At 40.5% G+C, this 22,524-nt stretch overlaps 1 protein-coding gene across 2 annotated transcripts in view; it reads right to left on the reverse strand.

The window, feature by feature from the left end:
- Positions 1 to 3,444: 3,444 nt before the first annotated feature.
- Positions 3,445 to 22,524, reverse strand: part of flrt1a (fibronectin leucine rich transmembrane protein 1a) — a 43,137-nt gene continuing 24,057 nt past the window's right edge. Inside the window, exons 2-3 of one of the 2 annotated variants that reach the window (XM_085288580.1) lie at positions 19,145 to 19,404; positions 3,445 to 7,779 (exon numbers count right to left, since the gene is read on the reverse strand). In XM_085288580.1, the coding sequence (XP_085144706.1) occupies positions 5,648 to 7,702 (2,055 nt within the window). In that variant the 5' untranslated portion in view covers positions 7,703 to 7,779; positions 19,145 to 19,404 and the 3' untranslated portion in view covers positions 3,445 to 5,647. The remainder of the gene's footprint in view (positions 7,780 to 19,144; positions 19,405 to 22,524) is intronic. The other variant, XM_085288581.1, reaches the window with a different exon arrangement.

Genomic DNA, 22,524 nt, shown 5'->3' on the forward strand with positions numbered 1-22,524 from the left:
TTGTTTGCTGACACCAAGGCTGCTGGAGCACCATCAGTGTCAAGAGGGAATTGGCAATCCAGGAGTTAGTACTGTAGGGTTTCCTGCGACATTCTTGTCAATGGTCCTTCCTTCTGGGCCATCAAAATTAGGTCCCTGCTGATGCATGTAGTACTACATGTTCCATCTTCCTTTGCTGCTCTTATGTAAAATTTCTACACCAGCTCACAGGGTGAGAGCTGTTTATTATATTGAGTTCTGCTGAGATTTGTAGCTGACACTGGACATTGTCAAATGTCTTTAACACCACTTCCTTGTCAGTCAACTCTGTCCGTTGCTCCAATTGATAGTCACTTAAATCACTTGCCTCTAAGATGAGGAAAGTTTAATCTACGCACTTCAAATCTCTGTTATTTTGGCTGTCAAACCGTCATACCGCTGAATTTTGTTGACAGTTTGTGATTTCTGGCTGCCACATCGGTGTTAGTGTTAGATTATATTTTGTGAATACGGGCAAAGAAGACAAAGACTGGATATGGGTGTCATCTTTAGTGCAGAGTTGTAGCTACAGCACCGCACTGAAGTCTAGAACTTTTTTTTTTTAATAAGAAAAAGAAGACAAAATTAGAAAAGTTTAGGAAAAAGTTTCACCTGCAGAGTCATCAGTACAATTTGTGTCTGCACTGTTCGAATCAACAAGGCCATGCCTCGGGATTTTAGGAGCTTAGACAAGGCGTTCCTTCCAAAATCCCGCAGTATTATATAATGCCTATCTACGATGATCAGACTGATCAACTCTTAACTCTTGAAGTCTTGTGAAAACATTATTAAAGCGTCTGCATTAGAAACCAAGCAAGCCCATCTGCTTTGAGACTCTTCAACAGCTCCCAGCGCCAACATTTCCACTATCTCCACTATTCCCTTGCCATATCCCCCTTTGGCTTCATTTTCAATATTGTATTTCTCATATTTCATTCCCCTCACATTTTTTTGCAAGAACACAATGAGATTTACAGAGACTGGTCTTAAATCGTCTAGAAGTGAGCCAAGAAATAGGTTACGGCCCAACCTTCAGGTCACTGTTATTTGAATTGTGATCCGGCTGACCATGACAATAGGATACTCTTTCATTTCCAGAAGCACAAAAGCTGTTCAAAAGAAGGTTGCACAGTCCGAGATCAGCAGTATAGACATCTGTACTGTTGGCAGTAAAGCCTTTCTGGGTGATATAAGGTGAAGTGATGGCTCTCCTTTAAAGCCTGCAAAGGTTAAGGTATTTCTAAAACAGCTTAATGTGTTAGAGCTCCAGTTTGCTCAGTAGGCCTCCTCTTTCTCTCTCTTGCATTCTTTTATATGCAAGTTTCCAAATCAATCCTTACCCTTAGAATTACCCCTGCTTGAGTTTCTGTGACGCATTGCATTGCATTCCTAGCTTTAAAACTGCATTCTTTTTAATAGCCAGCAGGGGGAAACTGCTCTACTTGCAAGTAGAAGTCCAGCTGTACTGAAGTCTTTCCTCTCCTAATGAGTTTAATGAGCTGGTCTCAGTTGCTAATTCAAGTGGTAGCTAATGGGCCATGGATATCATTGGCTATCTTGTGATTTACAAGGAGCTGCAAAAAGATGCATGGTTTAGAAAAACATGACGATGACAGCTAAAATGCTCGACATAAGTCTTTAAAACAAGACTGCTCTAGTAGCAGCCAATGTAGCTTCAGTCTGTGAGCCTTGGTGGACGTATGGTAAGGCTCACTTATTTCCAAACCCAACTGACATTGAAAACTTGATAGAGTTTCCCTTTAAAACCAGGCTTGCTTTGTGTTCCAAATGCATTTAGCTGTTTTTGATTAATAAAACATGTAAGCTTTACTTTAATTATACCTGTCCAAAGGGAAAAGACAACTGGAGAAGTAAAGTTCAAAAGTGTCATTCAGAATCTAAGAGATGCAGTATGAATAAAACGTATATTTTTAAGCATTAATGATATTTTATTAGGTTGACTCACAGCAACAGCATGTCAAGGAGAGGTGAATCCAATCAACTTCTGTTATTCTGCTTGGAGGATACTGCTCTTCACAATGCTTTGCAACAGCTGTCACTCTGTTCATCTGTGGAAACACTCATTAAATCTCTCGCAGACCCTCTGCACTCCCATGGGCATAAACATTAACAAATAGCAGCATACTGCAGTTCTGTGGCAGTCAAATGTGTGTCAGCAAGAAACTGAAGCAGTATAGAAGAAGGCAAAGAAAGCAAATCCCCAAACTGCGACAGCAGAGTAACAAAAGGAGGGTGTCTTCTTTTGGAATATCTGCATATGTCAGGTTCGTGGGGTGTTGTTAGTCCACCAAAGACATTAGAGATAAGCCTTCTTTTGAGAGTCAAACTCCACATGACTGCGGGTATACAAAGGCTGCTAATAGCTTCTCCATTTATACTCAATCGGTGGAGACTGGTTACCTGCAAACGAGGTAAATGTGCACTGTTTTTTCATGGTCTGCAGCTTGAAACAATAGAACTAGCAAACACTGTGCTTTCTGTCATTCACACAAGCACAGAGTGGATGTGGGGATTGTTTTAACGGAAGATTGACACTGTATGTTTTTTTCTCCCTCCCCTAACTCTGGCTTTTCCCAGTACTACTGTAGGGTCTTTGCCTTACAATAAAAGCACCCTGGGGCAACTGCTTTTGTGATATGGCGCTATGTAAAAAAAAGTTGAATTTAATTAGCGATTTGCTTTAAGAACAACTTATCCCTCCTGAGGTTTTGCTGTCCAGTGGTGTATTTTCTCAAGTTTCTGCAGAGATGTGAAAGTGAACAAAGTGTGCTAGTACACCACGGCACCACTGCCTCGTGCTGTAAGGGCACAGGTTCTTGTGATCCTGGGTATTGTTGAATATGCTTTCAACCAAAGGCTCCTTTTCACCCCAGTGTTGCTCTTTAAAGTCGTTATCTTTTAATCATTAATTGACTGACTTAGTAATTTGTATTGCAAATGCAACATCTTTGTTATTCTCGACTAAATTAGCAAGAGGCTGGATCAGGCAGATGAAATCCAAAGGTAAGTGAAGGGCATCCAGCTGATGCTCAAAGTCCTTCAACTGGACTAAAATGTCAGCCCAGCAGAGACTGATTACTCTGTTTCATCTGAAGTGTTTTGATGAAGTTGTTAATTTAGAGTTGAGCACATTCGGTGTTGTGGCGTTCCAGGCTGCATGCAAACATAAAGTCACTGCGGGCAGCAGCTTGTTGATTCCTCTCTGCTCCATTTTATCTCTGCTTTTCTTTTCTCCGAGTGTCTCAAACTCAGGTAGTAGCTGATTATCCCAGGAGTACTCGGCGCCCTCATCCAATGCAAGAAAAATGTAGGTCTAATTCGTGCATAAAAGCCAGCTTGCTCAAATAGAATTTTATTCCCCACCAATGGCTCCCCTGGCATAAGGTAAATGATAGGTTGCAGTAATAACAAGATTATAAAACTTTTATTGATCCCCTCTGAAGATGAATTTATAAAGAAAAGTCCACATATTTTTCAGGTTCACATGATTTTTTTTTTCATTTTTTCTTTACGCAAAGTAATGGCACCATTACTTTTTATTATTTCATCAGAAAAAATATTTATGTGACTGTGGCCATGTTTTGTTTTGTTTTGTTTTATTTATACAAATGATGAGGAAGTATGCATCTTAAATAGACCCACATATAAAATAGCAATTACACTATATCAACATTCCCCGAAACAAAATTTAGCCAGGCCAGTAAGATGTTATTTGTTTAAAGCCGGTGATTCTGGGTGCAAAATAATAATTACATTCCACTGACATATTGTCTGACAACAGTGTAAAACTCTGCCAGACACAATAGTCAAGGAAGCACAATTGGTGTCCCCTTTGAGAGCAACACAGTGGTAAACAACTGATGGACAATATTAAATCCAAGGGTAGAAGCTAATATGCCAAACAGATTTATGCATGGGTGATCCTCACTGTGCCAGAGCCATCCATCCTGCGTCTTCGTCAGCGCATGGAGATGTTTCTTTACCCTCCGTCTCCCCGTGCCTGTCGTTACATTTTTCCCTGTTCCCTGCTAAGTGCTAATACATTTACATTTTTAGTGCTGCTCAGTAATAAACGAGGTGGATCGAGTGGAGGCCTTTTAACGTTGCTAAAACAAACATCAATGAACTCCCATCGCCAAGGAGTCACCCTGCTGCCAGCCCAACCTGTCCATCCACCCACCCACACAGCTTGGCCGCCGCCCCACAGTGTAGGTCAACAGTGTTGCGGTTTAAACTCTCAGTTGCGCTCACAGTTCTTGCCCTCAAATTTTGAAGTTCACTCGCAAGAGTCTGCCTCCCCAAAGAGACTCCACATTAGTATTTTGTTCAGTCTGGGTGCTTTGAAAAAAACAAACCAAAAGCTGTCTTAACTTTAAGAATGTGGAGAAACATTTTACAACCAAAAGCCACCGACTGAAGTCACAGGTGACGCACACAGGCGACGCACACAGGCACAACATCGGAAAAGAAGGACTGAGGTTGATCATTACTGTCTCAGCAGGCTGACATGCTTAGTCTTTGGGCGGAGTCTAATTTTTAAAAATGACATAATGTTAAGAATAGTCACAATCAAGAATTCACTCTGCTGGTTTTAACAGAACATGAACCAGGAGACAGCCATCGGTATATTTTCTGCACTTGTTTAGAAGAAACAAAGCCACAGTCTTCATCAGAAGCTGGGATTCATCAATAATGAAAAACACGGGGGCGAAAAGAAAAAAAAGCTGTTTTAGCAGAGACAAAAACCATCACATTGGGAACAAAATAAATAAATAAAGAGAGCTGTGCAGGATTTCATTACTAAACAAACCACTGATAAAAAATAGCAAAGCATTTTTCAAACACAGCCCAGTCGGTACCAAAGGAAATTATCTACACACTCGTGCTGCATTTTATCCGGTGCAGCACTACAATACTGATCTCAGGTGAATGACCTCAAGAGCTATAACCAAGGCTGACCAGCCCTTATAAGATCTTCACCCTGCCAACTACTTAATAAGGTAATAACAAGCCTATTTTAAGACAAGTGGTTATTGGGTTGTTTGAAATCGAACAATTCACAGCTTTACAAAGCCCTTTCCTTGGATAGCTGGTAGGGCACATCAATATAGTTGAGGCATTTGGAACAATGAGTTGATAAGACTACATACTGTGTATGACCGGTGAGCAGGAAATGAGTACCAAAAATGTCTGTTTCTCACCGGTCCTTGAGCTGACTGGTGTGGCTCCTGTGTGTGAAAGAGGAACTCTACCTGCTAAGTTTGCTAAGTTTGACCTTTCCACAGAGGATACATTCTTTGCTTACATGTCACAGGGAAAGAGCAGAAAAGGAAACATACACAGGCCATTACTAAGATGGTGAAGAAAACACTCAGCTGTGCATTTACACCTGGAGCATTGGCTGCTGCTTCCTGCAGTGAACTGTTCCTGCACAGTTTCAGTTCCAGTTCATCACATATACTACTCTCAGTTGAGCAAACAGCAGGTCATTTGGAATGGGAGACCAGAAGAAGAAGGCACAGAGGGGTGCTTCAGTGTCCATGCGAAGGGATATTGTGCATCTATACAGTTTACCAATAACACTGTGAAGAGAATCAGGTACAGTACATCATGTGTAACAGTAGTCTATATCTGGGATTCCTCCTTCTCTATAGCCACGGTTGGAGCCATGTCCTGCATTAGAAACATTGTTGGTACCTTTATACAAGCCAGTGCCATTGGAGGGGAATATGGTATGAATGATGTAATCCTCTCGTAAGGGTTTTGGCTGCATTGGCTGGCAAGCAGCCATTGGCGTCATCTGGAACCCTGGGCCACGGATTTCTAGGATGGTATTGTCCTTTTTTGTGCCAGACTCGATGTAATCATCATAGGTTTTACTTTTTCTGGAGCTGCTGCGAGTATAGTGGTCACGGGTGCACAAATGTCCAGTCCTATGTCCATACCAACAAAAGACACCAAAAATAAGAGCCAAAGATACAATGGCAGTAGCCCCACCAATGATCCCTGCCAGGGGTAGCGTTGTCATCTGCCGTGAGTCTTGACCTTCCTCCTCCTCCATTGGGCTGATGTCTGACGTTTCAGCTTTTGCACAAACCAGAGCTTCATCGGAGTCAACATCTCCAGGAATCATCCCTTTGCTTTCTGAACTGGCAGGTAGGGGCACCATGCAGATGATGTAGTTAGAACGTGGTTGCAACGAGGTAAGCAGATACTCTCGATGGTCACCCCGGACGAGGGTCTCTGTGATTGATCCCATGGTGTTCCCAGTTCCAAGTCGAAGCCAGCTTAACCTAAAGGAAGAGCTGGGCTGTGCCACACTCCAGGTGACCCGGATGCTATTGTGTGACAGAGGCTTCACGTTCAGGGCCAGGCTCTTCCCGACACCACTGCTGCTAAGAGTGTAGTCTAGCCCGGAGTCAGGAAACCCCAAACCTGGACGCTTTGAACGAAGGGTGAAGAGAGAACCCTGTGGAGGAGTGTTGGTGGTCGAGCTCTCAGCTCCACCTATGCCCCCTTTTTCTCTGGACCCTGATCTGACTACCTCACATTCTTCCATCTCACTTGTCAGGTCTGTCAAAGACATGTCTCTCGCCCTGTCAGGCCCATGGCAAGTTAGACCTCTGACAGTGATGGAGTTACCACGGGCACGCAGCCAGTCATACAGCCAGCGCAGGTTGCAGCCACAGTGCCAAGGATTTCCTCGCACCAGCAGCTGACTCAGGTTGTCTAGATCTTTGAACAGTCCTTTTGGCAGTGTGGTCAGGTTATTTCCTGACAGATCCAGCCTCTGCAGCCTACGCATGCCATCCAGTGAACCACGTGGCATATGAGTCAAGGCATTATCCTGTAAAGACAGTCTCTGCAGATGGGCACTGGGTAGGTTGACAGGTGGGGTCTGGAGGGAGTTGCGGACTAGAGATAACTCGGTCAAGTTGGAAAGGCGAGAGAATGTGTCATCAGCAATGCGCTGGTTTGCCAAAAGGTTCCCATCCAGGACAAGACATCTAAGTGAGTTCAGGCCTCGGAAGGCATGGGTTGGGATAGTTGAGATCCGGTTGTCATCTAGACGGAGTTCTTCCAGAGAAGCAGGCAGGCCTGAGGGGATACTGGACAAGTGGTTGCGTGAAAGGAAAAGCAAGCGCAGCCGCGGGTTATCAGCAAAGGCTTGGTCCTCAATAGAGACAGTAGAAATTGAGTTGTCATCCAAGTGGAGCTTCTCTAACAACGGCATCCTAGCCAGTGCGGTACGAGGAATAGTGCGGATGTTGTTGTCCTGCAAATGGAGTTCACGCACAGATGGTGGCAAGTGCATGGGAAATTCATCCAGTTCATTATCGTAGAGGTAGACCACACGGACAGCAAGATGGTGCTCCAAGGATATGGGCAAGCCTGGGTTGTTTATGTGGTTGTTTTGAAGGTACAGGACGGACGCAGAAGGAGGCAGCGATGGAATGGAGTTCAGACCACGATCATTACAGTAAATAAAGTCCTCATCGCACCTGCATACAGACGGGCATGTCATATCTGTGTCTCCAAGGTACCCTTGTATCGTGGCTGCAGCAAACTGAAGCATGCTGGTATGTAGTGTCAACCAAATGAACAGCATGAAGAGCCAAGCCCTTAGTTTGGCTGCACACACAGGTGCCATTATGGTGAACATAAGCACTGTCTCTCTTTCCCAAGGGTGTGGTTAATCCTCAAATCACTGCAGGGAGCTGGAATCCTGTGACCTCCATCCTGCAAGACAAAGAGAAATTAACTGTTAGCACAAATGAACTGGTAGATTGTTCTGGTAAAATTTTAATGAGCTCAGAAATATTAAAAAGCTTCATGCTGTACTTCAATCGTCTAATGTCTAAACATTAATAGAATCTCGGAATATGCTACAATTATTGTGTCTAAACTGAGACATCTTGCACTCAGTAACAACACTTAGGGTTTTTTTTCAACAATTAACAATCATATCATCAGGGGGGATGTGCACACATGGATGGATCTGTGAGGATTCCCAACAGAGCCTCTCACAACATTCTGCCATGGAGCCAAAGCCAACAAGATTTACAAAAAAAAAAACGACAACTGCACAGCCAACAATCATTTTGTTGAATTAGCAACAATAATCAAAGATTACAGACAGTTATAAAACTACACTTTTGTGTGCGCTGTTTTGAAAGTTCAATGGAGAGTAAATACTTTGTCTCAGGAAAAGCAACAACAGAAGTGACAAATTCAAGCTTAAACCTTGAATTAAACCTTGAGTGTAAATATGAAATCTTGAGACTCCTCTCAAGAGCTGTTGAGAGGCTCCATACTCCAACTCCATTAGGAGTTGCTAGCAGATGGCTGTATTAGCTAGACTGATCTGGAGATACTTTTCATTATCTAGAAGGAAGGGCATGTTTTAGTCTTGAGCTAACGTCATGAAGAAGTCAGGATGGCACTAGGAACTGTATAAAAACTTCTCTGAAAATCATGTCTGCTTAATTGAGTTATGTATCATAGGTGGAATGGAAAGATATACTCTGTAGCTGGATGCAGATGATGTGACAGCTAATTAACTATTTGCAGTCACCATAACTGTGCAATGGGAAGCTGTACTCAGACCTTGACTGGCATCCCAGTTTTTGTTGTTGTTGTTTTTTTTTTGGGGGGGGGGGTTGTTTTTTGTTTTTACTGACACACCACAACAGTCAAGCACAGTATTGACGATGGAGATTTGGAAACCGCTAAATTGCAACACCATCAGTGACAACTTGGGCCAATCACAGTCTTCAATAACCAGAGCCATTAGTCAGAACGTTAAGGCCCACGCAGCAGCATATAGCCAGGCTGTAGTATTGATTTCCTCACAAATCCGAGGTGATCTGCCAGAGCCAGTCGGCTTTCATACAGAGCGTAGGTTAGACGGCACCATAATGAACCAAAACAAATGACACATTTGCTGCAAGCTGAATTTGTTAAACATGTATTTGCAAAGATAACTTTATGCATGCATGTTTCTTACAAAAACAGTGAAAATTGTAAGGACAAACTTCGTTGACATTTCACTCATTTTCAAGTGTAATGAACCACTGTTTGAAAAAAAAAAAAAAAGGACAAGCACATGCCTCTGCAGTTGTTCAGCTGTGGCAGGTCAGGGATCGTTTTAGTAGAGAATTAATGAATGTCTTTCACTTTTCAGTCCAAATGTTGTATATTTGTTTTCTCACAAAGGGAAGATTGCACTTATTCTCCTCTAAGAGTGGCAGATGTTAACAGGTGAGTGCATTAATAATTCACTACTATGTTAGATTTCCAGTTGAACTTCAAGGTCTAGATATCCAGCCTATTTGGACACTTTTATGTTTGTAACCATTTGATACTTTCACTAAAAACATAGAGTGAAGCAGAAAAAAAGTGGATGTCTGAGATTGAACTAGGCTGAAAGCAATTTATATCTTGGCTGCAGCAGAAAGTGTCACACAAAAAAAAATTGAATTTCTATAGATGGGAAGGGTGATATTTTAAAAAAAACCCCGCACACAGTTTCTGGACAGTTTCTCTTAGTTCAGTCTTCATGAGTTGAATAGAAACTTGGAAATACATTTAGACTGTTTTTCCCAACCCTCTCAAATGTGGTTCAAATATTTCTACATTTATAGCCCTTATCAGGGCAGATTATTGCAGAAGCGGAAGGGAAAAAATGCATTTGTCATGCATTATTTAGGACTTATTCTGCTGTACTGTCCTTTAGCATCTCCTCTCATGACACGTTGTCAGATATGAAATGAGACTAACATCTGTGCTCTGTGTCCCGAGCTCCGCAAAATATTCACATTCAAAGCTAAACTGCTACTCACTAATCCCTTTTTGAGCCTATTTCCTCTTCAGTCCTGTTGACACAGCAAAGTGGTGTCAGTGCACTTTAAGTGGAACCTGAAGAGTGAAATAAAACATTTAAAAAGCTGAATTTTTTTTACTTTATGCACTTTGATATTGATTCATTTTTATGACTATAGTATAATGTATTCTGGTGTTGGGTTTTCCAGCGCGTGCAGGTTGTGTGTTCGAGACAGCGAGAGGCAGAGTAGTGCTAAAGAATGGATGACTTTTGAATCCCAAGAGCTTCAGCAGTGAGTCTCTTCAACACTGGAGTATTTGGGTCAGCCCTATAAAAACAAGATAGATGTGGTGTGGGATTGAAGTGGTGCACAGAGCCAGAGGGATTAATAGAGCATATTGAGCTGTGATTCTCTGGATTAAGCAGGTGCCACAAAGAATAGCAAACACACATTTCAGCATTTTTTTTCTTTTTGCCTCGTGGTTGCTCACTTGTCTGCACCTATTAGAAAATGGCATAAAAACGTAAAGAGCACACAACTGTTATTTGTGTTTGTGCATGTGTGAATGCTTACTGTGTGTTTGTCTATCCAAGCAGGATCAAATTGCAAAAACATTAACCCACATGTGGACAATCTATATGGTTGTCTAAATTTCAGTTATCTATAGTGGGGAGTAAAGCAGGGATGTGGGGTAATGTGTTAGCCAGACAGCCAGCCGCCTCAGGCACAGTACAGTACACACAACAACCCCCCAATCTAATACTGGAACCCAAGACTAGATCGATTTACATAAAAAATAAATAAATAGAAAAACAGAGACAGAGGGGGCGGGTGAGGGGGAGTGACAGAAAGCAGCTGTGTGCAAGACCTTTAAATCCCATCTCCCCATTAAGACCTCACAGAGGGATAGGACTGAGACATCTGCAAAAGTGGATTTTAGATGACCAAAGTGGCTGCTGACGTATAAGGAAACCCACTTCACTAATGGCGGTGAAACGATAATAGTGGTCCACAGCTTATCTCACATAGAGAACATTTTAGATGTGCAGATTGGACACGGGGAAAGGAAAAGATGACACAAAGCATGATGCTTAGGGCGATGACAAGGAACTCAAAACATCTGATATCATGATAGAAAAACATGGCCTGCTAGGCAAATCCTAAAGGTTGCAGCAGGTTTATATGACTCTGCGTAGAAATAGAGCTAGAGGATTATACACTTATACTCTATTATGTTCTATTATACAAAGCTAAAAGAAAAAATAAATCTCTGTTGTACTCCATGTTCTGCTTCTTTAACATATGCAAGATGTAATTTAGCTATACACCTGGCATATTTTTAAATCAAATGTGTTTGGAGCTTGTAATACAATTTCATTATAAATTAATTAATGAAACCAATGCATTACAATCCTGTTAAATTTCTATCAACCTCCCCTCTCTGAATATGTCATAGAGGCAGGTTGGGCAACACATTAAAGGCTAAGGCAGCATTAATGGATTCGCCCCACACCAACATACTTTTTTCCCCTTTCCTTGTTTATGTTTACCGATTTCCTGGCATGACGGAAGGATTGGATTTGCGTGCAGCCATTTCTTATCTCAGCTGCTGACACAAAGGCCCAGTGTATATAACCTATATAAATGTTAAGCGACACGGTGGCTCAGTTAGCACCATTGCCTCGCAGCAGGAGGGTCTAAGCTTTGTAATGACCCTGATTTGGATTTATGTTCAGGAGCTCCAGATTCTTCCAAGACCACTAGAAAATAGATGCTATACTAATATTGTACACTACATCATGTAAAAGAGATAAATAACTGTTAAAAATGCTTAAATAAATCTGGACACTTCGCTAACAAAAAGTCCAGTGCTTTCATTACTCAGCTCTGTGTTTGTGACGCTTTCACAAACTCAGCATTTGGCATCTCATTCCCTTAAATATCTTAAAGGAATAATGAAATACATGTCAATAAATAATTAATACCATGTATTTTACCCCATATATATTTGAGAAAATGCTGCTGCAAAATAATACAAGCTGCAGGGTAGCTACAGAGTGCTTCACTTGATTCATAGCCTGGGATTCATCTCCAGGGTTTTGTTTGCGGGTGGGTATGCAGCTCACGGGACCCTAGAAAGATTTGATATATAGCTTCACAGCACTATAACGTGTTTTATCTTTACAGCACTGTAATACGTTCTGTCGGGCCACCAGTTTAATTCTCTGTCCTCTTCACTGTAGCTACTTCCCCTGAATTATTTTGGCTCAGCGTTTCTTCCTCAAGACAGCCAGATTACAGGTATATCCTTTCAGCATTAACAAAAGGGCCACAGATCCTCGCAGCGATATGCTCTTGCGCTGTGTGACAAGGTAACACCAAATCTCCCGTGATGTTGACAGGATTTCAGGGGGATTTTGGTTCAAATGTAATGCATGCTAACCCTGATCAATGGTATGAACCAGCTTCTTAAGGGTGTTACAGTAATAGAGTCAACTGAATTGAACTTCGTAGCCTTACCAACAACAGTTGCAAAAAATATCCTTGATTTAATAATTGAAGCACTTTATAAAAGAATTGCTGTATCCAAGAGAGCTTAAGATGTTTAGCTATGCTACTGGTGTCTCTCTAGGGACAGCAGTGCTGGTCAGCTTTCAAGTCACAATTAAATTAGCAAAACTGTAGTTCATGACCACAAATTATCAAAATATTTCCTTTGTCAATGAGGTGTCTAATAAACAGGGGAATACCCAGGATTCAAAATATCTAGCTAGTTCTACAGATGGGCAGTGAGTATAAATTATGGGTTGTTTTGTTTGTTTTTTACATTGATTTTTAAGTTTATTGATTTATTTAATTAAAATCGGATTTTTAAACACCTCAATGAATATCAACAAACACAAACTAACACTTACTAAAAGTACATTTGTTTTATTTTGAGAGATATGTTAAAGTGAGGATAGAAGATCAAGATTATTGCTTAAATCTACCAACAGCTCAGCTTGAGTGAGATGCCCTGAGTCTAATATCAGATTAAAGATCTTTAATCTGATATTAGATCTGTACAGGACGTGTTGCTTGTTATTTCATATTATAACATGTTTTTATTGTACAAACTGAAAAATACTAACTATGTTATTCAGCTGCATTATTGTGTAAGAATAATATAAAAGTGTGGGCTCAGCTGGGTAGTGTGCAGTGTGCAGTGTGCTGCGTAGTAAAACTCACAGTAACAGACTATGTTAAAGAGCAAGGTGTAAAGTTCATGGTCACTGTTTGCTAAACTGAGGTGTTTATAGCACCTTTACACTTCCCAGGGCTCGAGAGCAGCAACAATGCAATGGAGTCAGCAGCAGAGGTCAGCTGATCACATCCTGTCCACACAAAAAACAAATCTACTGCTAGATTTCACAGTTAAATTAATTTCAGAGTTACTTTGAGTCAAGTCATTTTTTCAGGTTTCCCACTACACTACTGAAGCTTACATCTTAAGCTTCAGTCAACTGCCAAATCCTTCTTTGTTCATAATCCTATGCTATCATGCTAGCATCCTTGAGTATTTAACATTTTAAAGACTTGAAAAAATGTTAGACCGAACTAAGATAAGGATAATGTAAGAATTTTAACTTTAAAGATGTTAAAATATCAACATCAAAAGCTCAAATGAACAGAATTAAAACCACATGTACAGCCTGCTACAAAAAGCAGCAATGGTTTTTGGATAATATTCCAGTTAATGAGAACTGTTCACCAGTTTGAATTTTCTTGAGACCTAAACTTCTCTCCCTCTGGACCAAAGCTATAGGACAGACTTTGTCACCAATCCTATGACATACCTAGATTGTTGTTGTGGGTGTCCTTGCACCTATAAAGTATTTGGATGCAACTTGCTAATCAACCTTACTGGTTATGGCTGATAACTTTGTGTTCCATCCATTCTCTTCTACTTATCCAACTCACAGTCAAACAGAAGTGGTTCTAGACTATCCTGACTATCACAGGGTGAGAGGTGCTACACCCCAGACAGCTTCCCAGTCTATCACGGAGTCACTAATTAACATAACTCCAATAAGTGCATGTCTTTGGACTCCCAGGACCTTCTTGCTGTGAGACAGCATTGCTGCCATGATGCTAAAATAGCATTTCTCAGCACTTCTTGGATCTAAATATGACAACAGCTGGCTTCAAAAAACAAACATAATAGCAGTAAAAACTTTTAACATTGAGGCTTCAAAGTCTGAGCACCAGAAACCAGTTAGTGATATTAAAGTGGGTACATCCATCTTGTATATGCAGTCTATTGGAAAAAGCCATAACACAACTTCAGTATAAAATAACTAGTCAAACTTAATAAACGTCTTTGCTCCCACCCCCCAAAAAATGTTCAAACAGCTTTTTTTTGCCTGCATTTTATACTTTTAATACACTTTCACAAAGATTTACACCATGGCTTCATTTACAGCTCAATCCAGCGTGCCAATATGATCAATGTCTCTGGCTCATCCCATCACGTAGATATGCCTGACACTGGGAAAAAAAGGGGAAAAAAGCGGTGACGTTCCACTCTGAGGTTCAGTCAATGCATCAACGGGGCCGGGTTATGGGTTTGGTTCGGCTGTTATAAAGTAAATTATTAACTTTTGGAGGGCCATAGATTTTCATTCAGATTGTTTAGGTGGCAGTTATCTGTCTTAAAATGTCTCTAACCCAAGGACAAAACTGCTGGCTTGTCTATTGAGTCTCCTTTTACAGTATAGTTTTTCACAGAAATTTCCTTTCTGATGTGAAATGACTTAAATATTCTCAAACAGAAATTTTCATGGGTTTTTTTTGTGAAAAAAAATGAAATCTACTAAAGTAATCTAGAGTAAACACATCTGATCTACAGTTTTATTTAAAATAAATCTCTTCATATATCTATATTTTAATGCAGATGCAGTTCTGCCACACTGATGTATGAGACACTGAGACAGAGTTGGCTTGGCAGAGTATCTGGGAAATAAACTTTAGATGTGTCACGTCTGTGTCAGTGAGCATAATGCAGTGTTTGATCAAGGCCTCACTGGCTTCTGAAATCATTTGCATTGATTTTAATCTTTCTGCTACATAAAATAGAGGAAAGGCTTTAAGCACGAGAAGGGCCAGCGTCTCCGTTTTGAGAAAACACTCATTTCAAACGGGACTTACAAAGGCAAATTTATCGTCTGCCTTTGAGTCAAGGAGTCAGCCTGTGTTTGTCACGCTTCAGCTAGGACTCTGATTGGATTTTTTTATTTGTGAGAGGTGGAGAGACAGTGAGATTGGTTAGCTTAATTGGTTAAATTTGAATTCAATCCTGATAAGTTGCAATATAAATACAGGGCTGTGGTGGGAGGCCCGGGCAGCTGAGCCACAAAACAACATTGTGCCTTCGGGTGAAAATTAACCTCAGAAATAAGAGAGGAAATAGAAAACGATTACATCAGTTGAAAACCTCTCTGTATCCCTGACACCTTTACAGGACTGTTAGGTTGTGCCTGGCGGCCATGGTGGAGGTCCAACAAGACCTGAACATGCCTGTAAACATAAAAGTCAGCCATCTAAAAACTGCTAAAGTAATGTGACAAATACTGTGTAAACTGACTATTTTACATGAGTCTACACGACTCTGTCTTGTAGCTGATGCATAGTCATGCTGTAATTATTAAAGAGAACAAAAACTACATATTTACATTTTTATCTTTATTAACTAAATGTATGACCGTTCTTTATTTCGTATTCTTCAATTCTGTTTCAATTCTGAATATTTTTTCTGTTTATATAATAATAATATAAACATAATAATTTATATGAAATTCCACAAGACCAGGTTTCAACCTGGTCTTGTGAAAAATCAGTCTGCACTTAGGCTTCAGCCTAAGTGCAGACTGATTTTTAAAACTGTGTCCAAATTATGACTTTAAACACCGTTATGATCTTAGCTAACATGAGCTAGCTAAATTCAGAGACTATTTCACTTATAGTCTTTCACATCCTGCATACTATGTATCAAGATCACATTCAATTGTTAATTAGTGTGCGTAAATCGTTACATTTTTAATGATCTCAAGATTGGTTTAAAACTGATTTTTTTTTTTTAACTACCAAGCAAACGTCGGTGATATTGGTATGAGGCTAAGGTCACCAGAGCGGTAACTACACTGGTGTCGGTGAAGAAATGATGATGATCTTGCAGGAACTGTGATTATGTTGTTGCAAAGCTGAAGAAATGCTTGGCAATCTGGTGATTTTCAGCAGCATTTTTACAGCCCTGTGTGGACGTGAATGTTGTATTTAGCCATGTCATAGTAGTGTAACACAAAGAAATGATTCTGGGAAATGTAAATTAGGTGCAATATGCCCTCAGTACAATACATTACTCTAGTGTTGTGGTGTTGAAATAAAGAGGAGAAAACCCAGGCGTGTATGGTTTTACAGCCTGAGAACATTCGTGCATTGAGTACAGTTTGTCCTTGGACTTCTCAACATTTCAAAATAAAAATGCCATCCTACTTCAGATCTATCAAAATAGGAACTCTGAGTCAGAAAGTCTGATGAATAACTCATCTATTATAGTCCTTGGCTGGGTTGATCATAGGTCAGTTTCCAACATGTTGCTGCCATTATCTCATCTTCTTACTTGCCTGTTGACTGTATGACTCATTTCCCTTTCCTTTGCTTAATCATTATATTCTCACCTACACATTGCCACACATTTCACATTCTATTCGTCAGACTCTATACAATACTTAAAAAAAATAAAGCCGCTCCTGTTTACACGCACGACCTCAAAATATAAGGACTCAATTAGAGGCTGCGCTGGTTTAACCGAACAGCTGTATGTATCGCTTAGAAGACACAGGCGCCGTTTTCGTCCTTGCTCTCCCTGTCGCATTTTTCTGGTGGGAACAATGAAGCGGCTGACTGAGATCCACTTTTCTTTTGCTTCGTCATCATGCCTGCCTTTACAGTTGTGTTGTCCTTTCACGTTTGGCTGCCATGTCGGCTGTCTGTGCCGCATTCACAAACGTCATTAAATCCCTTGTCCTAAATTGCCTACATCAACTACATTTCATAATGCTTTCATCTTCCCTTCTGTGACTTTGTTCTTTTTCTGCACAGTTAATTCCTTTGCTTTTGCTTTTTTTCTCTCGCTCTCTTTTTCTTTTTCTCCACGTCGCTTTCTGTTAGTGCACGGTTCGCCTATTAGTCTTTATATCGTCCAAACTGGGATGTGAAGCAAAACAGATGCTTGCCTTTCCTTTAAGTAATATATGTTGGCAAATACCAATCCACTTTTGCCTAATAAAACTTCATCCAAAGAAAATTACAGCAGCCATGCTACGCAGTAAATTTATTACAGAGCCATTAAATGCATCTAACATTGTCTTGTGAGACTAAATTGCAGTGGTGGATTAAAACAACTAGTATAAGTAAGCAGGCTTCTCTTAATAAATACAATTTTGTGTTGTCACACTTGAAGCAGTTTGAGTTTATCCTTCACCATATGAGAAATTAGAGTGGATAAATAGATACAGGCCGCCTCCGGGGCCCGGAAAAGATCCTGTGCAGTGTACACTTTGCTTTGACTTCTCAGTGTGTGTGTGTGGGTTTCTGCTGCATGAAATATCAGCTGTGGGAGTGTTCGGATCTTAAGCAAAAGTTGCTTTGAATCCCAAGATGCCTTGCACAGTTTTTTCGAAACTTTTCGCTCTTTTATGACTCCACGCGACCTCGTTTTCACCCCCACAAAATCCGGTCAGACTGAGTTAGAAACACAAAGGGTATTGTGTTATTCTTAATTTAGAAGCTATATCCATGAAAATTATATGTTGGCGTTCCACTTTCACGAGAGGCAGCTCACTTCAGAGCATTGACCAAAGGTAGCAAGTTAGTATATTTTGCTAATGGGGGCTGGCTTTTAGAGAGACTTTTACTGATTGCTTTGTTTGGCCTCATGCCCAAAACGAGAAAATGAGTGGGATAATCGAGCTTTATTGCTCACTGTTTAACTGTTGATAAGTGTTAGTTTGTTTAATGGCTGCATTTATGTCTTATTTAATTACTCCCACCATTTGAGAAAGAGGTAGTGCAGTAAAGGTGTTCCTCTTGCTCGGTTTGTTGCTGTGGCTTTAAATTCAATAAATATCAACACTTAGTTGAACCACAGTGGGGGGTGGGGTTCCATGGAAGTGCTAAAGGATGAAAGAAAATCACAGTCGGGGACAGTCGCAAGTAATTCTGTTCAATTTATAAAAGTGAGTCTGTTGTAGGCAAATGCTTTTAAAATGTTGCTCCAATACAAAGGTCCATTGAGTTAGAATCACATTAGATGGGGTTAAAATGTATTACATTAAGTTTGAGCCTCAGTGCCAAGCTTCAGTTTCACTGAGAAAAAAGAAAAAACCTAGAACAGCACTTAGCTTAAGGTAGAGCTCCTCTAACCATGGATAAAAAAAGTTCTGTTTAATAAAAGAAGAAAAATGTGCCTGTTTCTCATCTGTAATGTACGGATATATCTACGTACGTGTCTATCTATCTATCTGTAGATGTTGGTGCCAGACGGACTTCGTGAGGTCAGAGGTCTGAGCAGAAAAGCAACAGTGACTCAAATAACCACTCTTTACAACCAACGAAGGAGCATCTCTGAACAGACACCGTATCGAGTCTTGAAAAAGATGGACTACAGCAGCAGAAGACCACACCGGGTAACACTCCTGTCAGCTGACAACATGAAGCTGAGGCTACAATTTGCATGGATTTTTAAACACAAAATTCATTCGGATGGTATGATCAGAATTTAGAATAAATAACATGAAAACATGGCTCTAGCCTGCCTTGTATCAACAGTTCAGGATGCTGGGAGATATTTTCTAGGCACACCTCATGGCCTCCACAGTCACCGGATCTCAGTCAAATAAAGCACCTTTGGGATGTGGTGGAATGGGAGATTCACATCATGGATTTGCAGCCAAAAGATTTGTAGCAACTGTATGATGCTGTCATGTTAGCGTGGACCAAAATCTCTGAGGAATGTTTCCAGCACCTCGCTGAATCTGTGCATCTAAGAATTAAAGCAGTTCTAAGGGCATTAGCAAGGTATACATGCATAACAAATAATCATCAAATAAAACAGCAGAAGGACAGACAAGTTCAAACACAGAGGGCGATGCTTTAATTCCATTTGAGTACATCAAGAACCAGCTAAAAGCATTATCTAGATTAAAGATAGGGTAAAAGAAAGTCCACACCATAAAGCTTACTTTTTGAAGCGAGGCAGGCAGGGAAGGAGGTGCAGCCGTATCATTTGCACCGTTCTTCCCCACACGATTCCTTCAAAGTCCCCAGGCTGAGTCTCCTTGGGCTCCTGTCGGCATGTGGTCCATAAACTCTGGGAGGCTGAGGCAGGATGTCGGCGTGTAGGAGTGTGTTCTCACTGTTTTTAGGAACAGCTCTTTCCGCCGTGTTTTTATGCTCGGCTTTGACGTGGATCAGTTGTCACCTCTGACTTCAAATCTATGCTCTGCGGAGAATGGGAGCGAGAGGAAAATCATAATGGAGCACATTCGGCCATCAGTGTCATTCAAGTGTCACATCTCTGATTAAACTGGAGCTGCATTACATATCCCGTTATTACTTTTCCTCATCTACACTAGGTTAGCGGAGTGAGTTATCTGGTCTTCATTTACCCAACTTTGATCGCATTTGATAAAAAATATAAAGTCTGTGATCTTAAGCGACTCATTTCCTTTCACTTGATTTTCCATCCAACTGATTGCTTCTTTCAGTTAGGAAGGATGATCGCCTCGGTATGGTGATGGATGAGAAACTGTAGAGAAACTGTTCGATGAATTGTGTGACGTGTTCCACATCTTTGTTTCTAACCTCACTAAATTGTTACTTGTCCCTCCTAAAGCTCTGTCACACCTTCTTTTTGTAAAGGAGTAAATGGCATTTGAAGCTCCCAACTAGCAGCCACCTCTGAAGCTCCACTCTGTTGGCTCTCCGTCTTTGCGTCGCATTGATGCTGATCGCGTCTCTTTCTCACGGCTGCGTTGTGACACGAGACAGCACGCCATCTCACTTCAGCTTACTTCTCATGTCGTGAAACCAAATCTAATCTGATCCGACTTGTAAAACGAGAAGGGAAGCACTGCTCCTTCGCTCTTCCTCTTAATAAATGTGCCGACTAAAATTAGTTCTGTGCTACTCTCTTTCACAGTGAACTCTTAAGAGTAGCACAGATGTTTTCAAAGAAATTTAAACTTCAGTGTTTTGCACATGCTTTAGCTCAGAATCAGCACCTGAAATAATCCAACTAAATTCTGATAATTAATAATTACAAATCACTAATCTTCATCACGCTGAGAGAAATACTAAAACATAAACGGTAATAGGAGTGTCATCTTTAACTCCTTCAATAACACGCATATGTTTTTGAAAGTGAGCCCCACTTTCTCTGCCAAGAGCAAACAAACTGTGTCTATTTTATAAAACAAAGAAATGTCTCTACAGAGTAGGAATTTGTTATCCAGGAAATGCTTCAGATGTCTTATGGATACTTTTCAATAAATATCAACCAAGCGTTGGGATTTGTGGTAGAATTTAGAAGCTGCTGCTTGTAATTGGGTTTACAAGTCGGCAAATGACTGTTATGTAAGTCAGAGGGTTCTAACTTTGATCAAAACTGGAGAATAAAAATCTTAAAGTGTTTCGGAGTTATGTGAAAGATCGATTTCTGTGATTTTGAAGCAGATTCATGCTCATTTGTAACGGTCAACCGAGTGACACGATCTGAAAATGTGTTTCTTCTCTTTGTGTTAGAATTTCAGTAAGTTGTGACTTATGAGAGACTGATTTCGACAATAATTAAAGCTAGTGGGAGTTTTAGCTTCCAAGTGTCTTAATTGGTTCTGTGAGCTGTGTGTCACAGTCACTGCTACAACCCCAACTGATACTGATGCCAGGCTAAATTTGGCCACACTGCAATGCCACATGCTCTTTCATTTCTTATACATTCTCAGTTTTGTTGTGTCTGGTAGAATTGTACAAGTGGCATCATCATTAGACCCTAATCTTTTGTATCATTAAGCACAGACATGCTCGTGCTGTTAACAAAAGAGGGACTAAAATCTTTGCCATCTTTCTAAAGATAAGTGAAAATATGAATCTAATATTTTTAGTTTGTCTAACTACTTTTTGCCCACTTTTTGCCAAAAAACTAAAAGCTGGGCATTCTTCTAAGTCTGTTAGCAGTCTTTCTCTGGCTGGTAAAGAAGAGGGAAAATAGATGAGGAAAAACACATGAAGAAATAACAACAGCTGTTACAACTGTGCTGCATCGACACTACAACGGTATCCCAGCTAATTTGTCCAATTATGCAGTTTCTATTATGTTAATTATTTTGCACATTAGAACAAGAGCAGGTCAACCATAATAAAATATTTTACCTGTCAATAACCAAGGTTAACATAGTTAACTAAAACTAAACTAAAAAAATTAAGCTAGATATAAAAAACAACAACAACAACACTTTAGTTAATAAAAAAAAATCAAAATTAGAACTTTTTAGAAAATTTAAACTAACTGAAATGATTTTGTGAGAAAAACATATAGAGGAATTATTTTTGGTATTTGTTAATTTGGTGAAATTTGTTATCACAAACTGGCTGATGAGATGTGTTTATTGAGGCTTTGGATGTCTACAAAACTGTGAGTCAACCTCTTTCAAAGAGTTGTGTTTATATTGTAATATTCATGCTGATTTTCCTAAATCTTGCCTCTGACACATGCCCTTCATACAATAGCAATTATAAAGTCTTAAACTAACACTGAAACTAATAAAAACTAAACAAAAACTAAACATTTTCAAGCAATGAAAACTAAACTGAAACTAGCAAACCCACTCAGGAAATTAACGGAAACTAAAATAATTCAAAACAAAATAAAATAAAAATAATCACAATGGGATAAAAGTCAGAGAACAGTTGCATTACAGAAAAAACACTGAAATGTACACTACAATGGGAAAGTACAAGAGAAAAAAAGAGACCTCTACTCTGGGCTGGGCTATAGGAGGACAGCATGAGAACAGGAAGCAAAAAAAACTCCTCTGCACAGAAAGCACATAAACGTCCACAGTACAACATTATAGAGCATGTGACCAGCAACACGGTTGGGTAGGGGATGAGGAGTAATCCCAGGCAACACAGCAGCCATCCTGCCACTGCGCCGACTCTCCAGCACGGGCCCAGACCCGCCTCGTGTTCCCAGGAGGCAACAAGCATCGAAGGCATTGGAAGGGAGGGGAAGGGGGATGTGTGAGTGCTTATCAGTGTAAATGTATGTGTGTGCGTGTCCATAGTTCAGCTGAGACAGTGTCCTTCACCCTATCAGGCTAAGTAAACAGTCTACCAGCCCACCCAGGTGGCCTTCCATAGAGTGGGAAGAACAGTCAACACATAGTCGTTATCAGGGAGTTTTTGTTCGGCTCCAGCCTTGAGCCCACAGCTGGCGCCGAGGGGATATCCGCATTATGATGTTGATGTTGTTGATGTTGTTGATTTTTCTTTTATGCAAGCAGCTCATGAGAATTTCAAAGCTGTTCTTTAACACTCCGACACTGGTCTCTCAATCTCCCGT

The sequence above is a fragment of the Mchenga conophoros genome, linkage group LG10 (assembly GCF_057382185.1).
Source record: "Mchenga conophoros isolate Kocher_MC1m ecotype Shallow Benthic linkage group LG10, M_conophoros_male_GT1.1, whole genome shotgun sequence".
Taxonomy (NCBI): domain Eukaryota; kingdom Metazoa; phylum Chordata; class Actinopteri; order Cichliformes; family Cichlidae; genus Mchenga; species Mchenga conophoros.